The 26597-nt window shown below is 51.1% G+C and overlaps 1 protein-coding gene across 4 annotated transcripts; it reads left to right on the top strand.

The window, feature by feature from the left end:
• The first annotated feature begins 1856 nt into the window (after window positions 1-1856).
• Window positions 1857-25009, top strand: LOC142246580 (uncharacterized). Of its 4 annotated transcripts, XM_075319649.1 has the most exons (17): window positions 1867-1923; window positions 14205-14381; window positions 15743-15805; window positions 15945-15973; window positions 16401-16469; window positions 16691-16756; window positions 16927-17022; window positions 17113-17223; window positions 18243-18516; window positions 20400-20591; window positions 23086-23114; window positions 23213-23269; window positions 23436-23507; window positions 23671-23745; window positions 23921-24010; window positions 24462-24548; window positions 24776-25009. In XM_075319649.1, exons 3-16 carry the CDS (start codon window positions 15775-15777, stop codon window positions 24513-24515), a joined length of 1245 nt encoding a protein of 414 aa, XP_075175764.1. In that variant the 5' UTR covers window positions 1867-1923; window positions 14205-14381; window positions 15743-15774; the 3' UTR covers window positions 24516-24548; window positions 24776-25009. The 4 variants fall into 4 exon arrangements, with proteins under 4 accessions (XP_075175765.1, XP_075175763.1, XP_075175766.1 ...); XM_075319650.1 differs by lacking the exon at window positions 14205-14381 and having other exon boundaries at window positions 1857-1923; window positions 17113-17196; XM_075319648.1 differs by lacking the exon at window positions 14205-14381 and having other exon boundaries at window positions 1857-1923.
• The last annotated feature ends 1588 nt before the right edge of the window (window positions 25010-26597 follow it).

Genomic DNA, 26597 nt, shown 5'->3' with positions numbered 1-26597 from the left:
TCCTACAGTCTCCTCCTCCAGTAATGGCTGATAACAGGGAGTAATAGATTGTACTCACCTGTCCTACAGTCACCTCCTCCAGTAATGGCTGATAACAGGGAGTAATAGATTGTAGTCATCTGTCCTACAGTCTCCTCCCCCAGTAATGGCTGATAACAGGGAGTAATAGATTGTAGTTACCTGTCCTACAGTCTCCTCCCCCAGTAATGGCTGATAACAGGGAGTAATAGACTGTACTCACCTGTCCTACAGTCTCCTCCCCCAGTAATGGCTGCTAACAGGGAGTAATAGATTGTACTCACCTGTCCTACAGTCTCCTCCTCCAGTAATGGCTGATAACTGGGAGTAATAGATTGTAGTCACGTGTCCTACAGTCTCCTCCTCCAGTAATGGCTGATAACAGGGAGTAATAGATTGTAGTCACCTGTCCTACAGTCTCCTCCCCCAGTAATGGCTGATAACAGGGAGTAATAGATTGTACTCACCTGTCCTACAGTCTCCTCCCCCAGTAATGGCTGATAACAGGGAGTAATAGATTGTATTCACCTGTCCTACAGTCTCCTCCCCCAGTAATGGCTGATATCAGGGAGTAATAGATTGTAGTCACCTGTCCTACAGTCTCCTCCCCCAGTAATGGCTGATAACAGGGAGTAATAGATTGTACTCACCTGTCCTACAGTCTCCTCCCCCAGTAATGGCTGATAACAGGGAGTAATAGATTGTAATCACCTGTCCCACAGTCTCCTCCCCCAGTAATGGCTGATAACAGGGAGTAATAGATTGCACTCACCTGTCCTACAGTCTCCTCCCCCAGTAATGGCTGATAACAGGGAGTAATAGATTGTAGTCACCTGTCCTACAGTCCCCCCCCCCCCCGTAATGGCTGATAACAAGGAGTAATAGATTGTATTCACCTGTCCTACAGTCTCCTCCCCCAGTAATGGCTGATAACAGGGAGTAATAGATTGTACTCACCTGTCCTACAGTCGCCTCCTCAGTAATGGCTGATAACAGGGAGTAATAGATTGTACTCACCTGTCCTACAGTCTCCTCTTCCAGTAATGGCTGATAACAGGGAGTAATAGATTGTAGTCACCTGTCCTACAGTCTCCTCCCCCAGTAATGGCTGATAACAGGGAGTAATAGATTGTGGTCACCTGTCTTACAGTCTCCTCCCCCAGTAATGGCTGATAACAGGGAGTAATAGATTGTAGTCACATGTCCTACAGTCTCCTCCCCCAGTAATGGCTGATAACAGGGAGTAATAGATTGTGGTCACCTGTCCTACAGTCTCCTCCCCAGTAATGGCTGATAACAAGGAGTAATAGATTGTAGTCACCTGTCCTACAGTCTCCTCCCGCAGTAATGGCTGATAACAGGGAGTAATAGATTGTACTCACCTGTCCTACAGTCTCCTCCTCCAGTAATGGCTGATAACAGGGAGTAATAGATTGTACTCACCTGTCCTACAGTCTCCTCCCCCAGTAATGGCTGATAACAGGGAGTAATAGATTGTACTCACCTGTCCTACAGTCTCCTCCTCCAGTAATGGCTGATATCAGGGAGTAATTGTACTCACCTGTCCTACAGTCTCCTCCTCCAGTAATGGCTGATAACAGAGAGTAATAGATTGTACTCACCTGTCCTACAGTCTCCTCCTCCAGTAATGGCTGATAACAGGGAGTAATAGATTGTGGTCACCTGTCCTACAGTCTCCTCCCCCAGTAATGGCTGATAACAGAGAGTAATAGCTTGTAGATGATCAGAGTGATGGTGGGGGTTGGGTTCTCTGGGCTGTGGTGAGATGTTGGGTGTGATCCCCCCCTCCCCCAGCCTCTCCTCTCCTTTCACTTTCACTATGACTGTAATCACATTTGCAGAGTAAAGAGGTTAATGTACAAGAGACGGCGAAGAAAAGACGAGGTACGGAGCCCGGAGAGGAGGAAAAAAGGGGAGAAAGAGAAAAGAAAGGGATAGAGAGAGGCAAAGATTGAAGAGCGAACAGAAGAGAGGACAGAGGAGAGATGTAGCACCTTCCCACGCTCCTCTGTGCAGACAGCGCTGATATATATGTGCACTACTGGCGGTGTATTATTATATGATGGCTGTTGGCACCAGACGCCCCTCTCCCCTCTCTCTCGGCCAGTGGTGTATTGTTATATGACGGCTGTTGGCCCCAGACGCCCCTCTCCCCTCTCTCTCGGCCGGTGGTGTATTGTTATATGACGGCTGTTGGCACCAGACGCCCCTCTCTCCTCTCTCTCTCGGCCGGTGGTGTATTGTTATATGAAGGCTGTTGGCACCAGACGCCCCTCTCCTCTCTCTCTCGGCCGGTGGTGTATTGTTATATGATGGCTGTTGGCACCAGACGCCTCTCTCTCCTCTCTCTGGGCCGGTGGTGTATTATTATATGATGGCTGTTGGCACCAGACGCCCCTCTCCCCTCTCTCTCCGGGCCGGTGGTGTATTATTATATGATGGCTGTTGGCACCAGACGCCCCTCTCTCCTCTCTCTGGGCCGGTGGTGTATTATTATATGATGGCTGTTGGCACCAGACGCTCCTCTCTCCTCTCTCTGGGACGGTGGTGTATTGTTATATGATGGCTGTTGGCACCAGACGCCCCTCTCTCCTCTCTCTGGGCCGGTGGTGTATTATTATATGATGGCTGTTGGCACCAGACGCTCCTCTCTCCTCTCTCTGGGACGGTGGTGTATTGTTATATGATGGCTGTTGGCCCCAGACGCCCCTCTCCCCTCTCTCTGGGCCGGTGGTGTATTGTTATATGATGGCTGTTGGCACCAGATACCCCTCTCCCCTCTCTCTGGGCGGGTGGTGTATTGTTATATGACGGCTGTTGGCCCCAGACGCCCCTCTCCCCTCTCTCTGGGCGGGTGGTGTATTGTTATATGATGGCTGTTGGCACCAGACGCCCCTCTCCCCTCTCTCCGGGCCGGTGGTGTATTATTATATGATGGCTGTTGGCACCAGACGCCCCTCTCCCCTCTCTCTGGGCCGATGATATACTGTTATATGATGGCTGTTGGCACCAGATGCCCCTCTCTCCTCTCTCTGGGCCGGTGGTGTATTGTTATATGATGGCTGTTGGCACCAGACGCCCCTCTCCCCTCTCTCTCGGCCAGTGGTGTATTGTTATATGACGGCTGTTGGCCCCAGACGCCCCTCTCCCCTCTCTCTCGGCCGGTGGTGTATTGTTATATGACGGCTGTTGGCACCAGACGCCCCTCTCTCCTCTCTCTCTCGGCCGGTGGTGTATTGTTATATGAAGGCTGTTGGCACCAGACGCCCCTCTCCTCTCTCTCTCGGCCGGTGGTGTATTGTTATATGATGGCTGTTGGCACCAGACGCCTCTCTCTCCTCTCTCTGGGCCGGTGGTGTATTATTATATGATGGCTGTTGGCACCAGACGCCCCTCTCCCCTCTCTCTCCGGGCCGGTGGTGTATTATTATATGATGGCTGTTGCACCAGACGCCCCTCTCTCCTCTCTCTGGGCCGGTGGTGTATTATTATATGATGGCTGTTGGCACCAGACGCTCCTCTCTCCTCTCTCTGGGACGGTGGTGTATTGTTATATGATGGCTGTTGGCACCAGACGCCCCTCTCTCCTCTCTCTGGGCCGGTGGTGTATTATTATATGATGGCTGTTGGCACCAGACGCTCCTCTCTCCTCTCTCTGGGACGGTGGTGTATTGTTATATGATGGCTGTTGGCCCCAGACGCCCCTCTCCCCTCTCTTTTTTCGGCCGGTGGTGTATTGTTATATGACGGCTGTTGGCCCCAGACGCCCCTCTCCCCTCTCTCTGGGCCGGTGGTGTATTGTTATATGATGGCTGTTGGCACCAGATACCCCTCTCCCCTCTCTCTGGGGCGGGTGGTGTATTGTTATATGACGGCTGTTGGCCCCAGACGCCCCTCTCCCCTCTCTCTGGGCGGGTGGTGTATTGTTATATGATGGCTGTTGGCACCAGACGCCCCTCTCCCCTCTCTCCGGGCCGGTGGTGTATTATTATATGATGGCTGTTGGCACCAGACGCCCCTCTCCCCTCTCTCTGGGCCGATGATATACTGTTATATGATGGCTGTTGGCACCAGATGCCCCTCTCTCCTCTCTCTGGGCCGGTGGTGTATTGTTATATGATGGCTGTTGGCACCAGACGCCCCTCTCCCCTCTCTCTCTGGGCCGGTGATGTATTGTTATATGATGGCTGTTGGCACCAGACGCCCCTCTCCCCTCTCTCTGGGCCGGTGATGTATTGTTATATGATGGCTGTTGGCACCAGATACCCCTCTCCCCTCTCTCTGGGCCGGTGGTGTATTGTTATATGATGGCTGTTGGCACCAGACGCCCCTCTCCCCTCTCTCTGGGCCGATGATATACTGTTATATGATGGCTGTTGGCACCAGATGCCCCTCTCTCCTCTCTCTGGGCTGGTGGTGTATTGTTATATGATGGCTGTTGGCACCAGACGCCTCTCTCCTTTCTCTCTGGGCCGGTGGTGTATTGTTATATGATGGCTGTTGGCACCAGACGCCCCTCTCCCCTCTCTCTGGGCCGGTGGTGTATTGTTATATGATGGCTGTCGGCACCAGACGCCCCTCTCCCCTCTCTCCGGGCTGGTGGTGTATTGTTATATGATGGCTGTTGGCACCAGACGCCCCTCTCCTCTCTCTCTGGGCCGGTGATGTATTGTTATATAATGGCTGTTGGCACCAGATACCCCTCTCCCCTCTCTCTCTCTGGGCCGGTGGTGTATTGTTATATGATGGCTGTTGGCACCAGACGCCCCTCTCCCCTCTCTCTGGGCCGGTGGTGTATTGTTATATGATGGCTGTTGGCACCAGACGCCCCTCTACCCTCTCTCTGGGCCGGTGGTGTATTGTTATATGATGGCTGTCGGCACCAGACGCCCCTCTCTCCTCTCTCCGGGCCGGCGGTGTATTGTTATATGATGGCTGTTGGCACCAGACGCCCCTCTCTCCTCTCTCTGGGCCGGTGGTGTATTGTTATATGATGGCTGTTGGCACCAGACGCCCCTCTCTCCTCTCTCTGGGCCGGCGGTGTATTGTTATATGATGGCTGTTGGCACCAGACGCCCCTCTCTCCTCTCTCTGGGCCGGTGGTGTATTATTATATGATGGCTGTTGGCACCAGACGCCCCTCTCTCCTCTCTCTGGGCCGGTGGTGTATTGTTATATGATGGCTGTTCGCACCAGACGCCCCTCTCTCCGGGCCGGTGGTGTATTGTTATATGATGGCTGTTGGCACCAGACGCCCCTCTCTCCAGGCTGGTGATGTACTGTTATATGATGGCTGTTGGCACCAGACGCCCCTCTCTCCGGGCTGGTGGTGTATTGTTATATGATGGCTGTTGGCACCAGACGCCCCTCTCTCCGGGCTGGTGGTGTATTGTTATATGATGGCTGTCGGCACCAGACGCCCCTCTCCCCTCTCTCTGGGCCGGTGGTGTATTGTTATATGACGGCTGTTGGCCCCAGACGCCCCTCTCCTTTCTCTCTGGGCCGGTGGTGTATTGTTATATGACGGCTGTTGGCCCCAGACGCCCCTCTCCCCTCTCTCCGGGCTGGTGGTGTATTGTTATATGACGGCTGTTGGCACCAGACGCCCCTCTCCCCTCTCTCTGGGCTGGTGATGTATTGTTATATGATGGCTGTTGGCCCCAGACGCCCCTCTCCCCTCTCTCTGGGCCGGTGGTGTATTGTTATATGATGGCTGTTGGCACCAGATGCCCCTCTCCCCTCTCTCTGGGCTGGTGGTGTATTGTTATATGACGGCTGTTGGCACCAGACGCCCCTCTCCCCTCTCTCTGGGCTGGTGATGTATTGTTATATGATGGCTGTTGGCACCAGACGCCCCTCTCTCCTCTCTCCGGGCTGGTGGTGTATTGTTATATGACGGCTGTTGGCCCCAGACGCCCCTCTCCTTTCTCTCCGGGCCGGTGGTGTATTGTTATATGATGGCTGTTGGCCCCAGACGCCCCTCTCCCCTCTCTCCGGGCTGGTGGTGTATTGTTATATGACGGCTGTTGGCCCCAGACGCCCCTCTCCCCTCTCTCCGGGCTGGTGGTGTATTGTTATATGACGGCTGTTGGCACCAGACGCCCCTCTCCCCTCTCTCTGGGCTGGTGATGTATTGTTATATGATGGCTGTTGGCCCCAGACGCCCCTCTCCCCTCTCTCTGGGCCGGTGGTGTATTGTTATATGATGGCTGTTGGCACCAGATGCCCCTCTCCCCTCTCTCTGGGCTGGTGGTGTATTGTTATATGACGGCTGTTGGCACCAGACGCCCCTCTCCCCTCTCTCTGGGCTGGTGATGTATTGTTATATGATGGCTGTTGGCACCAGACGCCCCTCTCTCCTCTCTCCGGGCTGGTGGTGTATTGTTATATGACGGCTGTTGGCCCCAGACGCCCCTCTCCTTTCTCTCCGGGCCGGTGGTGTATTGTTATATGATGGCTGTTGGCCCCAGACGCCCCTCTCCCCTCTCTCCGGGCTGGTGGTGTATTGTTATATGACGGCTGTTGGCCCCAGACGCCCCTCTCTCCTCTCTCTCCGGGCCGGTGGTGTATTGTTATATGATGGCTGTTGGCCCCAGACGCCCCTCTCTCCTCTCTCTCCGGGCCGGTGGTGTATTGTTATATGACGGCTGTTGGCCCCAGACGCCCCTCTCTCCTCTCTCTCCGGGCCGGTGGTGTATTGTTATATGATGGCTGTTGGCCCCAGACGCCCCTCTCCCCTCTCTCTCCGGGCCGGTGGTGTATTGTTATATGATGGCTGTTGGCACCAGACGCCCCTCTCTCCTCTCTCTCCGGGCCGGTGGTGTATTGTTATATGATGGCTGTTGGCCCCAGACGCCCCTCTCCTTTCTCTCTGGGCCGGTGGTGTATTATTATATGACGGCTGTTGGCACCAGATGCCTCTCTCCTCTCTCTGGGCCGGTGGTGTATTGTTATATGATGGCTGTTGGCCCCAGACGCCCCTCTCTCCTCTCTCTCCGGGCCGGTGGTGTATTATTATATGACGGCTGTTGGCACCAGATGCCTCTCTCCTCTCTCTGGGCCGGTGGTGTATTGTTATATGACGGCTGTTGGCCCCAGACGCCCCTCTCTCCTCTCTCTCCGGGCCGGTGGTGTATTGTTATATGATGGCTGTTGGCCCCAGACGCCCCTCTCTCCTCCCTCTCCGGGCTGGTGGTGTATTGTTATATGACGGCTGTTGGCCCCAGACGCCCCTCTCTCCTCTCTCTCCGGGCCGGTGGTGTATTGTTATATGATGGCTGTTGGCCCCAGACCCCCTCTCTCCTCTCTCTCCGGGCCGGTGGTGTATTATTATATGATGGCTGTTGGCCCCAGACGCCCCTCTCTCCTCTCTCTCCGGGCCGGTGGTGTATTGTTATATGATGGCTGTTGGCCCCAGACGCCCCTCTCTCCTCTCTCTCCGGGCCGGTGGTGTATTATTATATGATGGCTGTTGGCACCAGACGCCCCTCTCTCCTCTCTCTCCGGGCCGGTGGTGTATTATTATATGATGGCTGTTGGCACCAGACGCCCCTCTCTCCTCTCTCTCCGGGCCGGTGGTGTATTGTTATATGATGGCTGTTGGCCCCAGACGCCCCTCTCTCCAGGCTGGTGATGTACTGTTATATGATGGCTGTTGGCACCAGACGCCCCTCTCTCCGGGCTGGTGGTGTATTGTTATATGATGGCTGTTGGCACCAGACGCCCCTCTCTCCGGGCTGGTGGTGTATTGTTATATGATGGCTGTTGGCACCAGACGCCCCTCTCTCCCCTCTCTCCGGGCTGGTGGTGTATTGTTATATGATGGCTGTCGGCACCAGACGCCCCTCTCCCCTCTCTCTGGGCCGGTGGTGTATTGTTATATGACGGCTGTTGGCCCCAGACGCCTCTCTCCCCTCTCTCTGGGCCGGTGGTGTATTGTTATATGACGGCTGTTGGCCCCAGACGCCCCTCTCCTTTCTCTCTGGGCCGGTGGTGTATTGTTATATGACGGCTGTTGGCCCCAGACGCCCCTCTCCCCTCTCTCTGGGCTGGTGGTGTATTGTTATATGACGGCTGTTGGCACCAGACGCCCCTCTCCCCTCTCTCTGGGCTGGTGATGTATTGTTATATGATGGCTGTTGGCACCAGACGCCCCTCTCTCCTCTCTCCGGGCTGGTGGTGTATTGTTATATGACGGCTGTTGGCCCCAGACGCCCCTCTCCTTTCTCTCCGGGCCGGTGGTGTATTGTTATATGATGGCTGTTGGCCCCAGACGCCCCTCTCCCCTCTCTCCGGGCTGGTGGTGTATTGTTATATGACGGCTGTTGGCCCCAGACGCCCCTCTCTCCTCTCTCTCCGGGCCGGTGGTGTATTGTTATATGATGGCTGTTGGCCCCAGACGCCCCTCTCTCCTCTCTCTCCGGGCCGGTGGTGTATTGTTATATGACGGCTGTTGGCCCCAGACGCCCCTCTCTCCTCTCTCTCCGGGCCGGTGGTGTATTGTTATATGATGGCTGTTGGCCCCAGACTCCCCTCTCCCCTCTCTCTCCGGGCCGGTGGTGTATTGTTATATGATGGCTGTTGGCACCAGACGCCCCTCTCTCCTCTCTCTCCGGGCCGGTGGTGTATTGTTATATGATGGCTGTTGGCCCCAGACGCCCCTCTCCTTTCTCTCTGGGCCGGTGGTGTATTATTATATGACGGCTGTTGGCACCAGATGCCTCTCTCCTCTCTCTGGGCCGGTGGTGTATTGTTATATGATGGCTGTTGGCCCCAGACGCCCCTCTCTCCTCTCTCTCCGGGCCGGTGGTGTATTATTATATGACGGCTGTTGGCACCAGATGCCTCTCTCCTCTCTCTGGGCCGGTGGTGTATTGTTATATGACGGCTGTTGGCCCCAGACGCCCCTCTCTCCTCTCTCTCCGGGCCGGTGGTGTATTGTTATATGATGGCTGTTGGCCCCAGACGCCTCTCTCCCCTCTCTCTCCAGGCCGGTGGTGTATTGTTATATGACGGCTGTTGGCCCCAGACGCCCCTCTCTCCTCTCTCTCCGGGCCGGTGGTGTATTGTTATATGATGGCTGTTGCACCAGACGCCCCTCTCCCCTCTCTCTGGGCCGGTAGTATATTGTTATATGATGGCTGTTGGCACCAGACGCCCCTCTCTCCTCTCTCTCCGGGCTGGTGGTGTATTGTTATATGACGGCTGTTGGCCCCAGACGCCCCTCTCTCCTCTCTCTCCGGGCCGGTGGTGTATTGTTATATGATGGCTGTTGGCCCCAGACGCCCCTCTCTCCTCTCTCCGGGCCGGTGGTGTATTGTTATATGACGGCTGTTGGCCCCAGACGCCCCTCTCCTCTCTCTCCGGGCCGGTGGTGTATTATTATATGATGGCTGTTGGCCCCAGACGCCCCTCTCTCCTCTCTCTCCGGGCCGGTGGTGTATTGTTATATGATGGCTGTTGGCCCCAGACGCCCCTCTCTCCTCTCTCTCCGGGCCGGTGGTGTATTATTATATGATGGCTGTTGGCCCCAGACGCCCCTCTCTCCTCTCTCTCCGGGCCGGTGGTGTATTATTATATGATGGCTGTTGGCACCAGATGCCCCTCTCTCCTCTCTCTGGGCCGGTGGTGTATTGTTATATGACGGCTGTTGGCCCCAGACGCCTCTCTCCTTTCTCTCCGGGCTGGTGGTGTATTGTTATATGACGGCTGTTGGCACCAGACGCCCCTCTCCTCTCTCTCCGGGCTGGTGGTGTATTGTTATATGATGGCTGTTGGCACCAAACGCCCCTCTCCCCTCTCTCTCTGGGCCGGCGGTGTATTGTTATATGATGGCTTTTGGCACCAGACGCCCCTCTCCCCTCTCCGGGCTGGTGGTGTATTGTTATATGATGGCTGTTGCACCAGACGCCCCTCTCCCCTCTCTCTGGGCCGGTAGTATATTGTTATATGATGGCTGTTGCACCAGACGCCCCTCTCCCCTCTCTCTGGGCGGGTGGTGTATTGTTATATGATGGCTGTTGGCACCAGACGCCCCTCTCCCCTCTCTCTCGGCCGGTGGTGTATTGTTATATGATGGCTGTTGGCACCAGACGCCCCTCTCCTTTCTCTCTGAGCCAGTGGTGTATTGTTATATAATGGCTGTTGCACCAGACGCCCCTCTCCCCTCTCTCTGGGCCGGTGATGTATTGTTATATGATGGCTGTTGGCACCAGACGCCCCTCTCCCCTCTCTCTCGGCCGGTGGTGTATTGTTATATGACGGCTGTTGGCACCAGACGCCCCTCTCTCCTCTCTCTCGGCCGGTGGTATATTGTTATATGATGGCTGTTGGCCCCAGACGCCCCTCTCCCCTCTCTCTCGGCCGGTGGTGTATTGTTATATGATGGCTGTTGGCACCAGACGCCCCTCTCCCCTCTCTCTCGGCCGGTGGTGTATTGTTATATGATGGCTGTTGGCACCAGACGCCCCTCTCCTTTCTCTCTGAGCCAGTGGTGTATTGTTATATAATGGCTGTTGCACCAGACGCCCCTCTCCCCTCTCTCTGGGCCGGTGATGTATTGTTATATGATGGCTGTTGGCACCAGACGCCCCTCTCCCCTCTCTCTCGGCCGGTGGTGTATTGTTATATGACGGCTGTTGGCACCAGACGCCCCTCTCTCCTCTCTCTCGGCCGGTGGTATATTGTTATATGATGGCTGTTGGCCCCAGACGCCCCTCTCCGCTCTCTCTCTGGGCTGGTGGTGTATTGTTATATGATGGCTGTTGGCACCAAACGCCCCTCTCCCCTCTCTCTCGGCCGGTGGTGTATTGTTATATGATGGCTGTTGGCACCAGACGCCCCTCTCCCCTCTCTCTCGGCCGGTGGTGTATTGTTATATGATGGCTGTTGGCACCAGACGCCCCTCTCCTCTCTCTCTGGGCCGGTGGTGTATTGTTATATGATGGCTGTTGGCACCAGACGCCCCTCTCCTCTCTCTCTGGGCCGGTGGTGTATTGTTATATGATGGCTGTTGGCACCAGACGCCCCTCTCCTCTCTCTCTGGGCCGGTGGTGTATTGTTATATGATGGCTGTTGGCACCAGACGCCCCTCTCTCCTCTCTCTCTGGGCCGGTGGTGTATTGTTATATGATGGCTGTTGGCACCTGACGCCCCTCTCTCCTCTCTCTCTGGGACGGTGGTGTATTGTTATATGACGGCTGTTGGCACCTGACGCCCCTCTCTCCTCTCTCGGGGCCGGTGGTGTATTGTTATATGACGGCTGTTGGCACCTGACGCCCCTCTCTCCTCTCTCTCGGCCGGTGGTGTATTGTTATATGACGGCTGTTGGCACCAGACGCCCCTCTCCTCTCTCTCTGGGACGGTGGTGTATTGTTATATGACGGCTGTTGGCACATGACGCGCCTCTCTCTCGGCCGGTGGTGTATTGTTATATGATGGCTGTTGGCACCAGACGCCCCTCTCCCCTCTCTCTGGGCCGGTGGTGTATTGTTATATGATGGCTGTTGGCACCAGACGCCCCTCTCCCCTCTCTCTCGGCCGGTGGTGTATTGTTATATGACGGCTGTTGGCACCTGACGCCCCTCTCTCTCGGCCGGTGGTGTATTGTTATATGATGGCTGTTGGCACATGACGCGCCTCTCTCTCGGCCGGTGGTGTATTGTTATATGACGGCTGTTGGCACCAGACGCCCCTCTCTCTCGGCCGGTGGTGTATTGTTATATGACGGCTGTTGGCACCTGACGCCCCTCTCTCTCGGCCGGTGGTGTATTGTTATATGACGGCTGTTGGCACCTGACGCCCCTCTCCCCTCTCTCCGGGCCGGTGGTGTATTGTTATATGACGGCTGTTGGCACCTGACGCCCCCTCCTCTCGCCCCGGTTCGGCGGTGATTGCAGTCGTTGCTCCGCCTCCTCTGGATGTGGTGATACACTAGATACAGTTATATTCCGTCCTCTGATATTCGGATCTATCTGCAGCGCAGCGGATTCTTCCGGGTTCTGTCTCCGTCTCTTTCCTTCCATTCTCGCATTTCCTGCTACAAGGTGTCTCCGTCCACCGCACGCACCGCGCAACCAGCTCTGCAGGGACAGAAAGCTCCCCATAGCAGGACACCTTATGTTACACAATCTCTTATACTGCAGAGCTGCGCTCACTATTCTGCTGTTATATCGTGTCTTATCCTCCAGTCACCTCCAGAGCTGCAGTCACTATTCTGCTGTTACATCATGTCTTCTTCTCCAGTCACCTCCAGAGCTGCACTCACTATATTCTGCTGTTTTGTGACGTCCTGGCAAAACCAGGTAGTCACAGAGGTTGTACAAATCTCTCGGGTACAAAACTCCCTCCTCCTTGGCATACCAACACAAAACCCACACCCAGGTACACCACACCAGCCGGTAAAGCCTAGTCACCCCCCCATGATAATAGGGACACACCAGTGAGCGGGATCAGGCGGATGGGAGCCCCCACCTAGGGGTCCTGAGGTGTCAGAGGCAGGAACACGTCAGTTGGAGTGGGAGTTGAAGTGTGCAGTGTAGTCAGGGGTAGGGGCCCCTGGACTACCCGGCTAGGTGGCAGACAGTGAACAAGGCCACAGGCGACGGAGATCCGGTCGCGGTAGACCTTAAGTGGACGGGGGCAGGGTTGTAGCCCGTCGGTGCCGACAGCGGGAATCCGGTCTGGAGGCCGTGCACAGTCGGGGTGCCTGGACCCTAGGACGAGGACGGTTGCAAGCCCCTTGTTAATTAACCAGCAGAGGGCGAGGCGAGCCTTGTTCTCCAGAAGCCCACAGAGCGAAGCGGAAACCCAACACGGGGGATAGGGTGTCCGTCAGAACCCACCGAGATCCCAAGGGTCAGCTTTCGCGGGCCACAGCTCCAACACATACAAAGTACCAGGAGTGGACTTTCCCGTTCCATGCGGAGTTGTCCCAGAGAAAACACAAACACTGAGTGCGGAAGGAAGGGACCCCTGTTTACTACACCCGGGTGTGGGACCCGTATACACCCGCCGGAGGCGACAGGTCACTGGCAACTTGGGTTATCACTGGACTTGTGTGTGATTACTGAACTGTCAGTACACCATTCATCCCCGGTCCAACCCGGCACGCCACCTCCAGCAGCCATTACTCCCGTGTACCAAAGGGCCCCGGAACTACAGCTCGCCTACCCATAGAGGGGATCCCACGTTGCTGACGCGCTCCACCAACCCCGGGCGCCCCATCACCAGGCAGCGGCGGTGTCACCATCCCTCACCGCAAGGGGTGGCGTCACTGACAAATCAAATCCCCTGTAAATACTCCCTGTGGAGACACGCGGGTCAGTGGGTGCTCTCCTGTGGAGACACGGGGGTCAGTGGGTGCTCTCCTGTGGAGACACGGGGGTCAGTGGGTGCTCTCCTGTGGAGACATGGGGCTCAGTGGGTGCTCTCCTGTGGAGACACGGGGGTCAGTGGGTGCTCTCCTGTGGAGACACGGGGGTCAGTGGGTGCTCTCCTGTGGAGACATGGGGGTCAGTGGGTGCTCTCCTGTGGAGACACGGGGGTCAGCGGGTGCTCTCCTGTGGAGACATGGGGGTCAGTGGGTGCTCTCCTGTTGAGACACGGGGGTCAGCGGGTGCTCTCCTGTGGAGACACGGGGGGTCAGCGGGTGCTCTCGTCCTCTGGCCCGGCCGCCTTTAGAAAGACAGCGTGGCCCAGACCTCATCCCAACTGAACGCCGGCCTCATTAACCGTGGGCGGAACACGACTCAGACAACACAGGGTGAGGGAATCACAATATTAAGACTTTATTGGATCCCCAAACAATTAACGGCACATAACACATAACCGGCAAAACACACAAATGTAACAGGTAACAAGGTCTCACCCTTCCGCTGCTCACCAGGGATTAGAATGTCCGTGCCTCAGAGGTTCCAGGGCTACTTACTCCAATCCAGCAGCACCCCGCTTTCAGCGGGCACCCACTGAGAATGGAATAACACCAGATTTAGGAAGCTGGCTGAGGACCGCAAAGTCTGTAGCCAGGTGACTGGATTGTCCCAAGCTAGTAGCTGGTACTTCCTTAGGTAGTCCTTGATATCTCAGCTGAATCCTTGCATTCGATGCTGAAGTCCATGTAGTGTTATAATCCAGGTTCGGTTATGGCTTGCCAATCTGATCCGCAGGTCCTAGATTGGTAGCATGTAGCAAGAGTCTACCCGGGCAATGGACAGTCCTCCTTCTTATACCCCTGAGCTCGCCATTCAGACCATTGGGGTCTTCACGATTGGTGGATAAGACTGGGCTCTTATTGGCTAGATCTCAAGCCGTATACAAAATATCCAGGGACAAGGGTGAGACAGGTAAGTTACATCACATCTAGCAATTCACTTAGGGTACCTTCACACTTAGCGATGCAGCAGCGATCCGACCAGCGATCTGACCTGGTCAGGATCGCTGCTGCATCGCTACATGGTCGCTGGTGAGCTGTCAAACAGGCAGATCTCACCAGCGACCACTGAACAGCCCCCAGCCAGCAGCGACGTGCAAGCGACGCTGCGCTTGTACGGAGCCGCCGACTGGAAGCTGCGGAGACTGGTAACTAAGGTAAACATCGGGTATGGTTACCCGATGTTTACATTAGTTACCAGCGCTGTGTGCAGGGAGCAGGGAGCCGCGCACACTGAGCGCTGGCTCCTTGCTCTCCTAGCTGCTGTACACATCGGGTTAATTAACCCGATGTGTAATGCAGCTACATGTGCAGAGAGCAAGGAGCCGCGCACACTGCTTAGCGCTGGCTCCTTGCTCTCCTAGCTGCTATACACATCGGGTTAATTAACCCGATGTGTACAGCAGCTACATGTGCAGAGAGCCGGAGCCGGCAGCACAGGCAGCGTGAGAGCTGCGGAGGCTGGTAACTAAGGTAAATATCGGGTAACCACCTTGGTTACCCGATGTTTATCTTGGTTACAAGCTTACCTCAGCTGTCAGACGCCGGCTCCTGCTCCCTGCTCGCTTCATTTGTCGCTCTCTCGCTGTCACACACAGCGATGTGTGTGTCACAGCGGGAGAGCGGCTTTGAAGAAAACGAACCAGGGCTGTGTGTAACGAGCAGCGATCTCGCAGCAGGGGCCAGATCCAGTGTCACACACAGCGAGATCGCTAATGAGGTCACTGCTGCGTCACAAAAAGCGTGACTCAGCAGCGATCTCGGCAGCGAGCTCGCTGTGTGTGAAGCACCCCTTAGTAATACATTGGGAAGTTCGCATCATTGAGTTATCTTGGGTGTCTGGCCTTCATTAGCCAAGGCAATTACATGAGTCAACAAGAGTCTTGTAAAAACAATGAGGGCTTATCCCCCATCTATAAACAAACTATCTTCATGTCTGGCTGAATTTTAAGAAATTTAACCCCTGCTAAGCACTGACAGTCAAGGTCGTCACACTCCCTTCCTACGGTTGTGAGGGAGGACGGCCGTGCAAGTCCGGGTCCAGCCACCACTCCAGCCGCAGTAACAAACCGGGATCCGAGCAGCCCCTGCAGCGGCCCGGCCCCCGTCCGCAACAGTTACATCAGGTCTTATCCTCCAGTCACCTCCAGAGCTGCACTCACTATTCTGATGTTACATCGAGTCTTATCCTCCAGTCACCTCCAGAGCTGCACTCACTATTCTGCTGTTACATCAGGTCTTATCCTCCAGTCACGTTGTTTGCTCTTTTTACAGATCAGTAGTGATTACACAATCTGCACAGTAACATGGACGCTCTCGCAGATCAGATCGGGAGAGGTAAGCGTTTGAACAACCGGTAACATGAGGAGCCCGAAATGTAGAGGAGTAATGGGGAGGGGAGGATGGAGGGAGGAAGGATGGAGGGAGGAAGGGAGGCCAAGGATCACTGATAGTCATTCATTTTCTGTTTTTGCAGTCAGACTTGGCCCCGTCCCCCTGACGTTTGTAAGTGATATTATTATTATTATTATTATTACTACTCAAAGTGCTGGTAATAGGGATAGTAGTGTTATATTATCACTGCTGGGAGTAGTAGTGCTCCAATATCTAGTATTAGTGCTGGTAATAGTAACATCAGTGATGTTAGTGTTTCTATTATTATTATTATTATTATTATTATTATTATTATTATTATTATTAATTCTTCCCTTGTTATTAGTGTTTTTCTTATTAGTGTTTGTTATTATTATTTCCAATAATGATAATTATTCCCTTATTATTAGTGTTTCTATTATTATTATTATTAGTTCCATTATTATGATTAGTTCCATTATTATTATTATGTCCATTATTATTATTGGTTCCATTATTAATAATTCTTCCCTTATTATTTCCATTATTATTACTGTTTCTTCTTCTCTTGACATCCCAGGTCTTCTGTGTGGCGCTCGTTCCTATGTGGACCTCCTTCTCCAGCTATGACACCTCCTTGCTGTTTTCAGTAAGCTTTCTCCTAGTAATGATGACATCATAGGGCACTCTTGGTCAGACCCGCCCCCGAGGAGCAGAAGCTGGTCCCCAGCCGGTGTCTGACAGCAGTGATCTCACTGCAGGGGCGGCTGATGATTTATCGGGACCTGGGCTGATCCTGAGTCTTCTCGCAGTGTCCTCCATTCTAAGGTCTCTTCCTGCAGATGTTGATTATTGATTCTTTCCTTCTAGATGTTCATCATCATCTCAGTCATCGTAAAAGGTTCTCTGCTCTCGTGCTGGATCCTGACCCAGGCAGTGAGTGGCCATTGATAGCAGACACATCAGGGCTCCATCACCTGGAGCTCTGCTCATCCTGAGCCACCTAGTGCATATCACAGGAGGTGGCTGGGACTCGGCAGTGGGGATTTTATGCAGAGTTTCCACCACCCCAGCACCATCACAACTTTCTCCCCTCTCGGTTGCAGACGTCGAGGATCCTGCAGGTGACCTCAGTGTTGGGTGTGATGGTCGCGCAAATGTTTCTCCTTATGGCGAGTCTTCACGCTTCTCTGTTCTCTGTAGTGAGTATGAGACCTTAGTATGGATCGGGCTGTGTCATATAATCTCCGGCTCTGTTATAACGGTCTTCTCTCCGTTGTTTCCTCCTGAAGGTTGTCCTCATTCCTCCATCCACCTTCACTGGGATCTGTATCTGTAAATCACTGCTTAGGGGCCGAAGAGATGACAAGCACGAGGTCAGCAATGAGCAGACAAGTGTGATGGTGAGGGGGGCGGACAAATTTGGCAGTGGCGGTGGCAAATGAATGTGGTGGTGAGGGAAGCCAGTGGATGTGGTGGTCAGGTGACCTTAGACTATGATGTTGGGAGTCAATGCATGTGACAGTGAGGGGGTGTGATGAATGTAACGATGAGGGGGTTGATGATGGTGAGGGGGTCGGATGAATGTAACGATGAGGGGGTTGATGATGGGGAGGGGGCGGGTGATGGTGAAGGGGGCAAACTGATAAGAGACTGACAAGTGTGGGAGACACATGGTGTCCAGGTGGCCAAACCCATGAGCTGGACAGCCATAACCAATGATTTTGTCACTACTGGTCTTCCATCTTTGAGGTTCCCTGTCTTCCTACATGAGATGTGGATGGACAAAAAGGGGTCAGGCAGATGGATGGAGATAATCAACCTCCAGAAATGTCCAGCAACAAGTAAAGCTTGACATTAATTTCCTTCGACCCACCCCCCATACTCATCCCTTCTTCCTCCTGACATCCACCATCCAGGTGAAATCAGGACACCCCATACACCTGCGATAGTTGGTTACCCAATGTGCATGGTCACTTTTACTCCTTTCTCTGAACTGAGATCTCATATAAAAGCAGCCATGCCAAGCTTGTTCGGGCGCGGGGGATTTGTAGGGATAGCTGACCGATCTATTGAGTGGGCAATCTATTGAGTCATCATCAATATATAGAAGGGGGCTGGCTTAGATATTGAAATGAGCAGCCAGCCAGTCTCCTTAACGAACAGCCCCAGAGGAAGCACAGGCCAGAAGTGGAAATGTTAGGACCTGGAACCAAAGTGAACATCTTGAGATCATTGCCAGTAACCAGCAACCACTGGGGTGGTAGTGATGTTGGATCGCCACTTAGACTTTGCTCTTTGTTTCCGCTCATTCACCCTGGATGTTAGATAACCTCCCACCCCATCTATGGATTATCTGATCCATTTTCACTATGTCTCCAGATATCGTTGCTTCTTGTTGAGTTTTCACGTTTTATTCCAGGATCCTGTTCCCGGCCCCCGGAGTAGATCGGTGATCGGGATATTCTCCCGTAGTTCTCAGGAGGAGTACACCTGGCTGGCCTCCATGCTGAGCAGAGCGGGGAGAGTCGTTCCCTTCTGTATCACAAACTCCAATGCTCATCAGTTCTCCCAGCAGGTGCCTCAGTGCACGTTCGCCATATTGTATCACTCAAAGACGCGAGGACGGGTCAACATCACCAACGTGACGGACTCGCTGTACGACGAAGAGCTTAGCTTCATGTCAAAGGTGCTCGGTAAGAGGAATACAAGAGCGATCACAGCAGTTAGTCAGAGCCGCGCTTGTGGGTTCTCTATTCCCAAATATCCTGCTGGAATTCATTAAAGCGGCATTGGTGTCTCCCCTGGGCATCACCATTTGGCATTTCCACTGGCCGTTACCGTTGGGCGTCTCCACTGGCAGTTACCGTTGGGTGTCTCCACTGGCCGTTACCGTTGGGCGTCTCCACTGGCCGTTACCGTTGGGCGTCTCCACTGGCCGTTACCGTTGGGCGTCTCCACTGGCCGTTACCGTTGGGCGTCTCCACTGGCCGTTACCGTTGGGCGTCTCCACTGGGCATCTCCATAGGGCAACATCATTCAGCATGTACATGGGGCATCTTCACTAAGGAATGTCCCTTTGGCATTTCCATTAGGTATCACCAATGGGAATGTCCCTTGGGAAGCACAGTAGGCATTAGCATTAGAATTCAGAACTGGGCATCACCATTAGACTTTTTTTATTTTATGAGCTTTCACCACTGCACATCACTATTAGGATTCACACCCTATGAAATACTTACTGGTTCCTCTAGAAGAACTTCACTGGGAGAACAACAGGTGGCTACTGGGTTGTCTCCAGTCCATTAAGACAAGTGTACATGGACTACCAGCCCCAGAAGGCTGGAAACTGTGGTTCCTCATATTCTACAAGAGAAAGTCCCACAGTAACAGTTGCCCCCGTTCCTTTTTTTATTATACCCCGTGTTCACAGGATCCTGCACAGTTGACCTGTTGAGGACGAGACTCAAGCGGTCTCTCGGGATCTGACTGCTGTTTCAAATTATATTGTCATGTATGCACACGAGAAAGAAATAACAAACTTAAATCGGTTATTATGAACCTTCTCTCCATGAGTGACGCCAGTGAGATTCTGATTCTCTTTACTGTTTGAAACTTTTTATAGCTTTAGAGAAGTGAAGGATGTAGACAAAATGTAGTCCAATCAAGTATCGCAGGCTGGACTCAGGAGGACCTATGGGAATTTGCATAGTCTTTGCTGGATTGGTCAGTCCAAACTTTAGGAATTCCTTTGTTCTTTAACCTCTTTGGGATTTATCCAGGATGCAGCAGCCATCTTTGTTACATGTGATGGTATACTGTATTAAGGAAAATCACTAAATATGCTATATATTATATGCTATATATATATATATATATATATATATATATATATATATATATATATATATATATATATATATATATATTAAATACGTGTTATAAGAAACAAAAGCATTCATAAATATGTGTGTTAGGTTACATTAACTAAACTATATATTTGAGTCTATGAAATATATAGTTAATGTAACCTAACACACATATTTATGAATGCTTTTGTTTCTTATAACACGTATTTAATATATATATATATATATATATATATATATATATATATATATATATAAATATATATATAATATATATATTATATAGCATATAATATATAGCATATTTAGTGATTTTCCTTAATACAGTATACCATCACATGTAACAAAGATGGCTGCTGCATCCTGGATAAATCCCAAAGAGGTTAAAGAACAAAGGAATTCCTAAAGTTTGGACTGACCAATCCAGCAAAGACTATGCGATACTTGATTGGACTACATTTGGTCTACATCCTTCACTTCTCTAAAGCTATAAAAAGTTTCAATACTTAAGTATTTCAGTTTACTCAATTCTTACACTCAACAGACCCCACTCTTCTCATCTCTTGTAGCAGAGAATGGTGGCCTTCTCTTCTGATCCTCCCTATTATCCAACATGGTCAACCCATAGACAGAACCAGCTGGATAGGGGGGTCCTCTCCGCTCTTCAGATCCCCCTTCTTCATTATTAGTTTCTCATTCATCTCTTACAGGGAAGAGTAATGTGATTGTCGTGGCTGATGACATGGATGACGGCAGTGCCTGGGCAGCACAGAACATCCTGACTAACCAGCCGGCCATCGCTCAGCTGACCAGCGGCATCTATCTGTTCACCACAAAGGAGAAAATGGACAATCAACTGATCAAAGACAAAGTGCAGCTGATATATAATCTATTCTCCCAAGGTATAAGTGTATAGGTGAGGTGGCGGTCCAGAGAGGGCACCGTGGTGCTGGTGGAGGGGCACGGGGCAGACACGGAAGAATTCATAGCAGAACAAATACACCTCCGATGGTACCGGGACCTTCAACATGAAAACCATTCTTTACACAACGTACCTCCGTTATTTGCTTCACCATAACCAAGAATTCATAGCTGTATCCGAGCATGAAGCTGAGATGCCACAATGTGTGGAGAAGTCCCCGGTGATTGTATAAATACACAGGTCTCCAGCCTACGTGGTGTCACTGGGATTAGTATCAATAAGAATCCTGGTTCATAGGGACGTTCTCCCCGGGGCCCCTGGTGAGTCCTCTCCACCCCTCGATCCTCCATTGTATATTGTCCTGCCTCTGACCCTTCTCATGTGAATCTGTCCGTTCTTTATGACATTAAACATCCATTAAAGCTGCTTTCAGTCTGAGCTCATGGTCTGAAATATCCAGGCGACGGCCAAACTCTTGGCTCCGTCCTTTCACAATGAAGTGTCTCCACGTATCGTAAATCGTCTTGTCTTGTCTCCATGAAACTAGAAGATGTCGGGTGTTAGTTGGGATGGTCCTGATGAGGTCACATGATAAATGTAGGCTGCTGGTCAGTGTATGCACCATCTTGTACTTTACAAAACACAACCATTGATGACTATGTGTAATTATATGTATACCGTCTGTGGTACGATGGAATCCCTCCAACTGGGTGCATCATTATGTGATTGTTGGGATATTGGTGGTATCAGCTACAATAAGTGAACTGTGCGTTCTGTGGTCATGTGGGGAACTTCATTGAGAAGGTGAGGCTGGATGCTTGGTGGAGTACCTCCATAGCACTTCGAGAAGGTAAGGCTGGATGCTTGGTGTAGTAACTCATGACACTTCGAGGAGGTAAGGCTTGATCCCTGGTGGAGTACCTCTTGGCATTCCATCGAGAAGGTAAGGCTGGATGCTTGGTGTAGTAACTCATGACACTTCGAGGAGGTAAGGCTTGATCCTTGGTGGAGTACCTCTTTGCATTCCATCGAGGAGGTAAGACCGGATGCTTGGTGGCGTACCTCATGGCACTTTATTGAGGAGGTAAGGCTGGATGTTTGGTGGAGTACTGCAAGGCACTTTATCGAGGATGTATGGCTGGATGCTTGGTAGAGTAACCACATGGCACTTTATCGAGGAGGTAAGGCTGGATGCTTGATGGAGTGTTGCATGGCACTTCATCAGAATAAGTTAGACTGGAACTAAAACTGCTCCAATTAACGTGATGGAAGGGAATTGGTTGATGCGTCACGGGCAAATCGCTACCCGTGGCGCACAACATCGCTAGGACCCGTCACATGGACTTACCTGCCTAGCGACGTCACTGTGGCCGGCGAACTGCCTCCTTTCTAAGGGGGCGATTTGTGCGGCGTCACAGCGACGTCACACGACAGCCGTCCTATTGAAGCGGAGGGGTGGAGAGCAGCCGAAAGAAAGTAACGCCCACCTCATTGCCGGAGGACGCAGGTAAGGTGTTGTTCCTCGTTCCTGGGGTGTCGCATGTAGCGATGTGTGGTGCCTCAGGAACGACGAACAACCTGCGTCCTGCAACAGCAACGATATTTGAGATTAGAGTGACGTGTCAACGATCAACGATAAAGTGAGTATTTTTGACCGTTATCGGTCGTTCGTACGTTTCACACGCAACGACGTCGCTAACGAGGCCGGATGTGCATCACGAATTCCGTGACCCCAACGACATCTCGTTAGTGATGTCGTTGCGTGTAAGGTGGCCTTTAGACCCTTGATTGGCCTCAGTCATGTGGGGCCTCAACATGGTTTGAGGAGGTCAGCCACAGGCCTCAGACTGGCCTCATTCTTATGATTGAGCAAGAGAAGAACTTGGCACTAGGGAAGAAGTGTTGGATCACTTCACCAAGGAGATGAGGATGGGTTCTTGGTGGAGTTTGTCATCATTGAGGAGGAAAGGCTGGATTGTTGGGGTAATATGGCACTCCCTTGAGCAGATACGGTTGGATAACATGGTGGAGTATGGCACTTTTTAGCACAAGTAGGCCTGGATGCTTGGTGGAGTGTGACACTTCCTCGAGGAGGTAAGGCTGGATTCTTGGTGGAGTGTGACACTTCCTCGAGGAGGTAAGGCTGGATTCTTGGTGGAGTGTGGCATTTCCTCGAGGAGGTAAGGCTGGATTCTTGGTGGAGTGTGGCATTTCCTCGAGGAGGTAAGGCTGGATTCTTGGTGGAGTGTGACACTTCTTAGAGAAAGTAATGCTGGATTCTTTGGTGGAGTGTGACACTTCCTCGAGGAGGTAAGCTTGAGTAACTTGATGCAGTATGGCACTTCTTAGAGGACGTAAGCCTGGTTGCTTGGTGGAGTTTACTTCCTCAAGGAGGTAAGGCTGGATTCTTGGTGGATTATAGTCATTTCTTGAGGATCTTTTGACGACCTAAACTGTTTTCTCTTTCCCCTCAGGGTCGGCGAGTGACATTGTAGCTGATGTAGTAAGTACACGTTCATATAGATTAGGAGTCGGTGCACTGGATGGTCCTCTCTCGGGACGGCCTCTGTATAATCTCACGGCTTTGTTTCTTGTTCTCAGGTCTTGATCTTCTTGGTCGTTGCTCCCTGGTTGTACTTCATTTATTTCGTCTACCATGTGAGTTTGGGGAACTCGGTGGACGTCTGGAGTAGTTTGTGGTGTTGAGGGTCGATATTATCTGGTGGCCATATGCATATACGCACAGATGTATCATCCTTACATAAACCGTCTTTCCATGGTCCCGATCACTGGGGTCACTGGTTTTCTCTTCTTTGGTCTTCAGGTGTTCTTTCTGATAACCACAAACCTGAGCGGATCATTTCTCATGGTTTATGCCACTCGTGCCCCCAATCATGTGAGTAATAGAAAGGATTAAGAGGAATGATGGGTCCACAGAGCCTATGTCCAGGTGTCAGTGGTCTTATGGGCTGTCCATGATGAGCTTTACCTATCGGGGTCTGTACTTGGGAAGACATTTTTCTCTTCATTTCGTTACACTTGATAATTTTGCCCCCCAGCGTGACTCTGTGCTTCCATCTACGTATCCCATCAAGAGGCTGAGAAACTCGCCCCGTTCATGGGGCACAAAAAAGGTAGGTGGCTGTCCATGTGAGGTTAAAAGTGACGCCTCATGGATAATGCTATGTAATAATGTCTCCAACCTGAAACGGAAAACCGAGGTCCTGACGATCTGCAGAAGAATCATTCCTCAGTGTTATCACCCTTGTGGGTCACGTCTATCCTGGATGAGGGTCTTTTCTTTTGCAGGGGGCCCGCACGCTGGGACTAGCTGCGGTTCTGGTACTGGTGGTGGTGGAGCTGTCTTCCTTGTACTGGGTAGAATTCAGTATACACACGGTGAGTGCGTCTGTGCCATCATGTGCCGCTATGATTGCCCGTCTCCTCCTTATTGATGGCGGCTATGACCACCCGTCTGCTCTTTATTGAGTCCGGCCATGACCACCCTTCTGCTCCTTATTGACGCCGGCCATGACCGCCCATCTGCTCCTTATTGATGCCGGCCATGACCACCCATCTGCTCCTTATTGATGCCAGTCATGACCGCCCATCTGCTCCTTATTTATGCCAGTCATGACCGCCCATCTGCTCCTTATTGATGCCGGCCATGACCACCCATCTGCTCCTTATTGATGCCAGTCATGACCGCCCATCTACTCCTTATTGATGCCAGTCATGACCGCCCATCTGCTCCTTATTTATGCCAGTCATGACCGCCCATCTGCTCCTTATTGATGCCGGCCATGACCGCCCGTCTGCTCCGTATTGACGCCATTTTCCTTCTCTGTAGGTCTTGCTCATGGCGCAGTCACTCGGCACAGGCGTCTTCTTCCTGATTTGTTAGCACCAAGGAGTCACCAGATCTGAAGATATAAAGGTGCGGGGTCTCGTCTAAATCTGGGGAACTGCAGACAGAAAAGCTAAAGTCAGGGGCCAATAACAAAATGGTTACAAAACCTGAGACGTCGCTGGGATAGCGAAATGACCGAAAAGAGCAAAGTGACCAATCAGAATCCAGCTGTGGAATCTTCCCATTGGGAAGTGAACGCCGCGCTCTCATTGGCTGTTGTGGGAATTGACCCTAATATTCTTCATCTCTTCCAGGAACTTCTGTAAGAATCATCTAGAAACTAGAACACGCGGGGGATGTATGACAGAAAATACAGCGCAATATAGCGTCCACCAGAGACCACCAGATTATACAGATGGGAGATACACAAGACGAAAGAAACACTCCAGCCCCTAATAGATCAGCACCATCTGCCGTATATGTCCTCACTATATATGTATTATATGTACAACACGGTCTGTGAGAATAAAGGGTGTATTATTATAGCAGTTATATTCTTGTATATAGGAGCAGTATTATAGTAGTTATATTCTTGTACATAGGGACAGTATTATAGTAGTTATATTCTTGTATATAGGGGGCAGTATTATAGCAGTTATATTCTTGTATATAGGGGCAGTATTATAGTAGTTATATTCTTGTACATAGGGACAGTATTATAGTAGTTATATTCTTGTATATAGGGGGCAGTATTATAGCAGTTATATTCTTGTACATAGGGACAGTATTATAGTAGTTATATTCTTGTATATAGGGGCAGTATTATAGTAGATATATTCTTGTATATAGGGGGCAGTATTATAGTAGTTATATTCTTGTATATAGGGGGCAGTATTATAGCAGTTATATTCTTGTACATAGGGACAGTATTATAGTAGTTATATTCTTGTATATAGGGGCAGTATTATAGTAGATATATTCTTGTATATAGGGGGCAGTATTATAGCAGTTATATTCTTGTACATAGGAGCAGTATTATAGTAGTTATATTCTTGTACATAGGAGCAGTATTATAGTAGTTATATTCTTGTACATAGGAGCAGTATTATAGTAGTTATATTCTTGTATATAGGGGGCAGTATTATAGTAGTTATATTCTTGTACATAGGAGCAGTATTATAGCAGTTATATTCTTGTATATAGGGGCAGTATTATAGCAGTTATATTCCTGTATATAGGGGCAGTATTATAGCAGTTATATTCTTGTACATAGGGGCAGTATTATAGCAGTTATATTCCTGTATATAGGGGCAGTATTATAGTAGTTATATTCTTGTACATAGGGGCAGTATTATAGTAGTTATATTCTTGTACATAGGGGGCAGTATTATAGTAGTTATATTCTTGTACATAGGAGCAGTATTATAGTAGTTATATTCTTGTACATAGGGGCAGTATTATAGTAGTTATATTCTTGTACATAGGAGCAGTATTATAGCAGTTATATTCTTGTACATAGGGACAGTATTATAGTAGTTATATTCTTGTATATAGGGGCAGTATTATAGTAGATATATTCTTGTATATAGGGGGCAGTATTATAGCAGTTATATTCTTGTACATAGGAGCAGTATTATAGTAGTTATATTCTTGTACATAGGGGCAGTATTATAGTAGTTATATTCTTGTATATAGGGGCAGTATTAGGCTATGTGCGCACTTACCGGATTTTGCCGCGGATTTTCTGCGGATTTGCTGCATGTTTCGCTGCAGAAAATGTTCATAACATCTCTGCAGTGAATCACCAGCAAATCCTATGGAGAAAAAAAATCCTGTGCGCACTGGGTGGAATTTGACCGCTGCATGTTTTGCTGCGGGAATCCCGCAGCAAAAACAAGTGCATGTCACTTCTTTTCCGCACATCGCTGCGGGATTTCACTCCATTGACTCCAATGTTAATCATGAAATCCCGCAGGGAATAACGCAGGCAGCAAATTCTGTGCGGTTCACTGCGTTTTCCTGCGTTATTCCCTGCGGTATTTCGCGGTTTACCTCCGGTAATGTGCATCGCCTGTCTGCGGTTTTGCAGGGAAGTGATGTCATTACAGGAAGAGGAAGCCGTGCAGAGTAAACACA

The sequence above is a fragment of the Anomaloglossus baeobatrachus genome, chromosome 7 (assembly GCF_048569485.1).
Source record: "Anomaloglossus baeobatrachus isolate aAnoBae1 chromosome 7, aAnoBae1.hap1, whole genome shotgun sequence".
NCBI classification, from domain to species: domain Eukaryota; kingdom Metazoa; phylum Chordata; class Amphibia; order Anura; family Aromobatidae; genus Anomaloglossus; species Anomaloglossus baeobatrachus.
This window is presented reverse-complemented; position numbering and strand designations above follow the sequence as displayed.

Bases quoted from the DNA above. Each gene is read 5' to 3' on its own strand.
- LOC142246580 (XM_075319648.1), top strand. From the start codon at position 15,775: ATGGACGCTCTCGCAGATCAGATCGGGAGAG. The intron at 17,023-17,112 runs GTGAGTATGAGA...TTCCTCCTGAAG, and splicing joins ACGCTTCTCTGTTCTCTGTA to GTTGTCCTCATTCCTCCATC. The intron at 17,224-18,242 runs GTGAGGGGGGCG...GTTTTATTCCAG, and splicing joins ATGAGCAGACAAGTGTGATG to GATCCTGTTCCCGGCCCCCG.